Source organism: Vollenhovia emeryi, unplaced genomic scaffold (genome assembly GCF_000949405.1).
Source record: "Vollenhovia emeryi isolate VEMERY1.0 unplaced genomic scaffold, V.emery_V1.0 DF940771.1, whole genome shotgun sequence".
Taxonomy (NCBI): domain Eukaryota; kingdom Metazoa; phylum Arthropoda; class Insecta; order Hymenoptera; family Formicidae; genus Vollenhovia; species Vollenhovia emeryi.
In genome coordinates this window covers 1-7,247 of record NW_011965595.1, presented here as the reverse complement: position 1 = coordinate 7,247, position 7,247 = coordinate 1, and the positions used below count along the sequence as shown (strand labels likewise).

The following is a 7,247-nucleotide window of genomic DNA, read 5'->3' as shown; positions in this document are numbered from 1 at the left end:
AAAGCAAACGACGTGACAGCCGGGAGGGAGGGGAACGCGCAGCACCGGGTCGTACCCCAGGTTCCAAAGGAACGGTCCCAACACGGAACCCTGGGGCACTCCCCGGTGCAGTCTCTCCCGTCGGCGTACGCCGCCTTGGTCGACGTATTCGACCCACCTGTCCCTCAGGTAGTCGCTCACGACGCGGGCGAGATACAGCGGTACCTCGCGGCGTCGGAGCGACTCCCTGATTCGTCCCCAGGGGAGGGTGTTGAAGGCGTTGGATATGTCTAAGGACACAGCCAACATCACCCCCCCCCCTGGGACGTCGCCTCTTCAGAGAGGGCCTGGACACGCTTAATAGCGTCAATGGTTGACAGGCCCTCTCTGAACCCATATTGGGCCCCGCTGATATTGGGGCCCGTTTGGGACAGGTGCTGGACGAGGCGGTTCACGAGTACTCGCTCGAACAATCGAGTCGTATCTAGTCGGCTTTATTCGGCAGCGACTCGAACTCACTTCGTGACCGTGAAAAGAGAGGGAAAATGGTCTGATGCGTGACGTGAGCCCGAGTGCAGAAAAGAGGCACGAGAATGGAGCGGTTTGTTGTCCGAGGGGTTCGAGGTAAAAGGGCGAACGACGAAACTGATGATTCTTCCAGTATAGAGCGTCAAGCAGAAACACAGCAATCTGCGAGTGCATCGGATCTAACCTCAAAAGTGATTGATTCTGTTGCTCGTGAGTAAAAAATATAGAAAGAATGATTAAATCAACAAAGTATCTTAATTTCTAAATCAAGTTTTTAATTCAGATATATTTTTAGAGAAAAGTGCCGCACATTCGGAAGTTCCACAAGTGTACCAACGCTGGAAACTAAACAATCCCTGGCTTGGTCTAAACGAACTTGATCAAATAATTTGTACCATATGTACTGAAGCGTGCAATAAGAAATTAGTGATTTATTTCACCTCGTACGATCTACGATCGAAAGAAACGTGGGTGGACAATGGGTTCGGCAATTGGAAACATGGAGCGGAAAGGATAAAAAACCATTCGAAGGGTTCCCTTCACATTAATTGCGCAGAAATTTTGAAAAATTGTGGCAAAGTTAACGTTGTGCAGCATTTATCAACTTCATTACAAAAGTAAATGATGGATCATCGCACGGCCTTGAGAAAAATTTTTAGTACTTTAAGAATCCTCGGGAGGCAAGGACTGGCGATACGCGGAACGGGCAATGACGAAAACTCGAATTTCATGACAATTTTGAAAGCGAGAGCAGATGTTGTGGAGCTCGAATCCTGGCTAAAAAGAACTGGTCATAAATGGTTACACCACGACGTCCAGGACGAAATAGTACAAGCGATGGCTACAGAAATTATGTTGGGAAATATATGCGAGATAAAAAATTCCGAATATTTTTCTGTACTTCTGGATGAAACAGCGGACATAGCTAGAACAGAGCAAGTTTCTATTTATTTCCGGGCCATCTCTTCAGATCTTGTCGCTTCAGAGTATTTCATGGGTTTCTATTCGACAGCAAATATTATACGAAAGCACAAACATTATTTGATATCGTCAAGGATGTGCTTGTTCGTTTTGATTTACCGCTCTGTAAACTTAGAGGTCAATGCTATGATGGAGCTGCGAATGTTTCCGGAAAAATCTCGGGATTGCAACAACGGATTCAAGACGAAGAACCCCGAGCACTTTTTGTCCACTGCAATGCTCATAACCTTAACCTTGTTGTTCAAGATGGAATAGAGAAAGTGCTTGAAGCAAGAAAATTCATTGGAGAAGTCAAAGATATGATAAACTTCGTACGGGATTCGCCGAAACGATTCAGCAAATTCCAGAACTTACAAGCTGCTGAAAAAGAAGAAAATGAGAAAGATGTTCCCGCTCTTGTAGCATACTGTCCAACAAGGTAAGATTTTGAATCACATTCTAAAGTTAATTCACAAATCATTGTTATCTATTGTTCCAGATGGGTAGTGCGAATAAAATCTTTGAAAACTGTCTTGGCTAACTATAAAATGTTGATGTCCTTTTTTCAAGAGCTGATTAAGGATCGAGAAGTCGACAGCACTATCGTTGCCAAAGCTTCAAGATTTTTAGAGCGCATGGAATCATTTAAGTTTTTGTTTCTTTTGAATATGATGGTTGAGATTTTTGATCGTATTGAAATTCTTAACAGAGATCTTCAAAATTCAGAGCTTTGCGTAGTAGATTCATGTCGTAAAATAGAAGATGTGACTTATTCGTTGGATGCCTCCCGCGATTCTAAGTTTGAATCAATTTGGCTGACAAGCTTTCCAAAGAATTTGACATTGAAGAACCAAATTTGCCTCGAAAACGCAAAATTTCCAAGCGAATAGACAATAGCAAAGTCGAAAATCATGTTTTCCAGACCCCAAAAGACTCTTATCGAAAGATATATTATGAAGTATTTGACCAAATTATGTGCTCTTTAAAAAGTCGCTTTGATACTGACTCAGCCAAGTTTTTTAAAACTTTAGAACGTTTCGTCGTCGGTGAAGCAGTGGACGTGAAAAAAATTGTCACGTTTTATAAGGGAGATTTTGATGAATTCAGATTAGGAAGTGATAAAGATATGGCTTTAAGTATTATGAAACGAAAAGGAAAGAATCCGCAAAGTTTGAAAGATGTTGTGGAATTCATGCGCGAAAGAGATTGGTGCATGGGACTTGTTCCAGAATATTTGCGCTTTATTCGATTACTTATGACTATTCCAGGGTCATCTTGCTCTAACGAAAGAAGCTTTTCTGTTTTACGACGGGTCAAAAATTACTTGCGCTCGACGATGTTGCAAGATCGACTAAATCACATAGCAATCTTACACTCGTACCCAGATGCAGTTGATAAGCTCGATTTAGAAATACTTATGAACAAATTTATTTCTCGAAATGCTAAGCGAACTTCGGTTTTTGCATTGCACACATAAAAACATAATAAACCGAATATAATAACAACATAATAACGCCCTGTTCCCCCTCCCCCCGCTGCACTACCCACTCGGATTGAAGACGTTTCGCCGGCCCTGCCGTCCTTGGCCGTTAACCTTCTCATATTGCTTTACAGCCTTACATTTCTTTTATTTGGTAACTAATATAATAAATTCTTAAAAAAAATTTACTACTTCAAAATACCGAGACCATTCGCAGAAAGATTCACTAAGTGATTCGTTTTAAGATTTAAATGTTAACGCAAAGATTTCTGAAAAAAACGGATTGTTTAGAAAAAAATTTTACGTAAAATTTTTGTGCTTGTCGAAATCTTCATACATTGATAATGGGGAAGTTTGTCTTGTTTTCTGTTTTATTACAATACGCTTTCTTCATATCCCTACATTTTCTGTAGAAATTTCTTAAGAAATAGATTTTTTAAAGAATAAAATCATCTGTGTAATCAAATGTTAAAGAATACAATTTTCATAGGAGAATTACAGAAAAGATAACTCAAAATGTAATTTAATTGACAAATATTATCAAGAAAAAAAATGTATGTCTGTCCTACGTAAAAGGACGCACAGAGTTTCGAATCTACAAAGAAAAGTTTTAAATCAATTTATAAGCGAAAAGATTATAGATTTTTTTAGGTGAGCATTATTAATCCGTTTTGACGAGAGTTCTGTGAAATTTTCTTTAAGAAGAGTCTTCTGACGTGCAAGAGAACATTTTTCATATTATACTGCACGTAAGAATATTGCATGCTAGCGCAGTGCGAATATAGCAATGTAGCGGCGCGATGCGGCGGAGCGCTCACGCACACTACCAGGCGCGCGGCTCACTGACGTGCTTCCGTCTAAAGGACAACGCCGATTGGATTAGCTTTACTCGATATTGAAGCGTCGTCTACAAAAGGTGGAGTAAGCTTGGCGTAAGAAGTAAGAGTAGGCGTAAGAGAACTACTTCTGGTTTAAGAGAGCTGGAGTAAGGGCGTAAGCGAAATGAATTATTTTTATTTCTTACGCTTACTCTTACTCTTACGCTTACGCTCGACTAATCAGAACGCAGGAGGAAAACTCAGGTACGCCAAAAGCGTTACTCCTACTCCACTTCTTACTCCACGCTTACACCGGTTATTGTAGACGACGCTTTACTGCTTCGTTGAGCATTGTAGAAAAAAATGGTTCAGAACTTTCTGACTCAATTTTTAGTCAGGAATAACGCTATATTATTAGTGGGCGCTATTTAATTAACACCCTGTATATCGATTTTTTTTCTTATTCCCTCCCTGCTGAAACACTCCCAGAAGATTCATGTCAACGACTAGGAAACAGTACAAAAATAAACGAATCACAAACACCTAATTCTCAATCTCAAAATCTTTCAGTTGAGAATGAGACAAAATTTATTCGCAACGAAACTGATACATTGTATCCGCATTTATAATTAAAAAAAAATATATATAAGAAATCCAACAACAACACTCAGTATATAACACCCTTCTTGGTAGAGACATAGAGTATAGGATTACCTTGATAAGAAAGCCGACTCGGTAACATCATGACATTAGTTAGTACGAATTCATTCTTCGTATAGCGAGCATCAAAACGTAACTCATCTAAGATCTGAATGTAAACCGTGATACTTTGTCACGGTTACATCTCGTTTACGCACCGCGCTTTTAATTATCTATTGACAGTACTTTCGATAAACAATTGCCTTAAAGTAAGCAAATTTTAATTTTTACTCACTTTGATCCAACCCGCGGATTAAGGGGGCATATACACCTAGGAGGGTCAAAAAAATCGATTTTTGGATTTTTACATAAAGTTTAATGTTTCGAGAATGTCTGGTGCAAATTTCAAGTCATAATTTCGAAAAATGACGAAGTTACAGCCCTGACAGTACAATGGCTTGATATCTATTTTTAGGCAACTTTTTTTTTAACGTCTTTCCTAAATTTCCCAGATGTATGTATGTATGTATGTTTCCCAGAAAAAATTCCAGAAAATGAACGTTTTTTTGGCCTTCTAGGTGTATATGCCCCCTTAACCAAAACATATGTTGAATATTCAAACGCGTTTCTCTCGAAACGACATTTTTCAAACTGGTACCAGAAATATCTCGAGAACCACTGAATTGATTTGCTTGGAATTTATAGGAGTTATTCAACACATAATTATCTATCGCGTATCGTAGGGGTTTTTTTAGGACTCATAGTTTTTTTTTCTGGCGAGGAAACGAACGGATTTTGTCTTAAAAATCGCTACGTCAAATTTAAACGCCCGCCATTTTGTCAAAAATCGATATTTTTGAAATCGGCTACGATACGCCAAAACTATTATTATATATTTTAATATTCCGCGCTATTTTTTTGTTTTAGTTAATTTTTGGCGAAGATACATCTGGTGCCGTTTTGGGTGATTTTTTCCGGGCTGCCTTTTCACGACGCCATATCTCCGACATTTTGCGAGATTCTTTAATAAAAAAAATCACGAAGTTTCTTTAAAATCCGATAACTCCAACAGTTTCCCAGAAAAAAATTCCAGAAAATTAACGTTTTTTTGGTCTTCTAGGTGTATATGCCCCCTTAAGGTAGGCTAATCTATCTTATATTTTCATAACCTCCGCTTTCTTCAGCCCTACCGTTCCCGTACATCGCTTAAAATGAAACCTCCGACCACGCTTGAGGAAAGCGAAGGACCTATTGATGAAGTGAGACCGCAGGACCATGAAGACCGCTACCACCTACTCCTGCGGAGCAGCTGTCTCGCGCAAATCACCGATGGGTCGATTTATGTGTCGCGAGTGTTTCCATGGCATAAAATGTGTGAAGGGTGTTATTCCGCAAGACCAATTAGAGGGGCAAACCCATATATTAGAAAAACGGAATACCACTCTATCACTTCACGTTTATACCGATTAATTATCGTGGGAGGAAAAAGTGTGTTGTGTGCGGTGTAAGCGGGAATTGGTGAGCGTGAAAAGGGCGATACACTGTAGACAGTGTATCGAAGAATATTTAGAGAGTGAAGACTATTTTATAATACGAAACAACGTAAGCATGAATTGCGAGATGGAAACAATAAAACGAGTAGAAGACCTGTGATGGTACCAGCCCACGGACGCTCTGAGCCAGGAGTGAAGTGCGGGCTGGTCTGCCGCGAGGGGAGCCCCCACACACAGACCTTCATACACCCCGCGCTCCGCGCCCCGCCCAGAGCGACTGAGTTAGGTACGTGTACGTGTGAGCCGCATGACTAATCCCCCCCTCCACCTTCTACATAATAAAATTAATATCGAGAAAAAAAAGACGGCTCGCCGGGAATCAAACTCGGCTCGCGCGGTTGACAGTCTGACACTTAACGCATGCGGCTATCACGTACACTCGATAAAAAATTCTAAAAAGTGATATATAAGGTGCACGCGTAGACACACACACACGCACGCACACACACAGATACAATCGTAATAAAATAAAAAAACGGGTCGCCGGGAATCGAACCCGGCTCGCGCGGTTGACAGTTCTGACACTCGACGCACGCGGCTATCGCGTACACTTGACAAAAAGTGTGTATAAGTGATATACAAGGTGTATGCACATGTTTCTACAAGTTTGAAGAAAAAAATCTAGCAGAGCATGATTTCGATCCACGGTCCTCTGAGTTATGAGCCCAGCACGCTTCCACTGCGCCACTCTGCTCGTCGAATGCAGGAATAAATGTAAGGGTCTAACACACATGCGACTATTGCACAAGAATTGAGGTGTGTGGTTTGAAGATAGGGTCTAGCATTCCTGCGTGATCACGCAGGCAGGAAGTGTGTCAGATGTATTTTTCCCGGTGCAAGTGTGAGGTTTGCAGCGGTGATGACATTCCGAATCTCAAGGGCGACGAAAAAGGAATAAAAGCGCGAGCGATCAAGCGTATTCGTAGCGTCGCGCAACGATCGAGTTCGGCGAAACATCATGTTCAACGCACAGGTTCGTAGCGACGGTGTAGAAAAAGTTTTTAGTTATAAAATAACATCGTCTGTTACGAACAGGCTACACAACGACTAGATGAGATGGAGAAGAAGAAGACGATACCGGTTATAGAGATTGATGCAGAGTTTACCTTGCTTGAATTGTTGACAGACGTGTGGGAAGCGTCTTTTTCGGCGACGCGGAATATAAGACTGGTAATTGCAATGATAGCAGGTTACATTGCGAGAAGTGGAAAAGTGGATACGCGTCGTATGTGTGAGGGACAGGGGATGAAAAGCATTTTACAGGAAATGTACAGCCTGTGGGTGCGGATG

At 41.1% G+C, this 7,247-nt stretch overlaps 1 protein-coding gene across 1 annotated transcript; it reads left to right on the top strand.

Annotated features, from left to right (window-relative positions):
- Positions 1 to 572: 572 nt before the first annotated feature.
- On the top strand, positions 573 to 2,751 carry LOC105555761 (zinc finger MYM-type protein 1-like). The gene is made up of 7 exons (XM_012002802.1): positions 573 to 717; positions 803 to 1,124; positions 1,167 to 1,442; positions 1,520 to 1,906; positions 1,967 to 2,266; positions 2,458 to 2,676; positions 2,736 to 2,751. Exons 1-7 carry the CDS (start codon positions 573 to 575, stop codon positions 2,749 to 2,751), a joined length of 1,665 nt encoding a protein of 554 aa, XP_011858192.1.
- The last annotated feature ends 4,496 nt before the right edge of the window (positions 2,752 to 7,247 follow it).

What these genes read in the sequence shown, in the direction of transcription:
- LOC105555761 (XM_012002802.1), top strand. Translation starts at nt 573, where the DNA reads ATGGAGCGGTTTGTTGTCCGAGGGGTTCGAGGTAAAAGGGCGAACGAC. An exon ending in GCGGACATAGCTAGAACAGA is followed by an intron (nt 1,443 to 1,519) that starts GCAAGTTTCTAT and finishes TCTATTCGACAG; the next exon opens with CAAATATTATACGAAAGCAC. An exon ending in GATGCCTCCCGCGATTCTAA is followed by an intron (nt 2,267 to 2,457) that starts GTTTGAATCAAT and finishes CTCTTTAAAAAG; the next exon opens with TCGCTTTGATACTGACTCAG.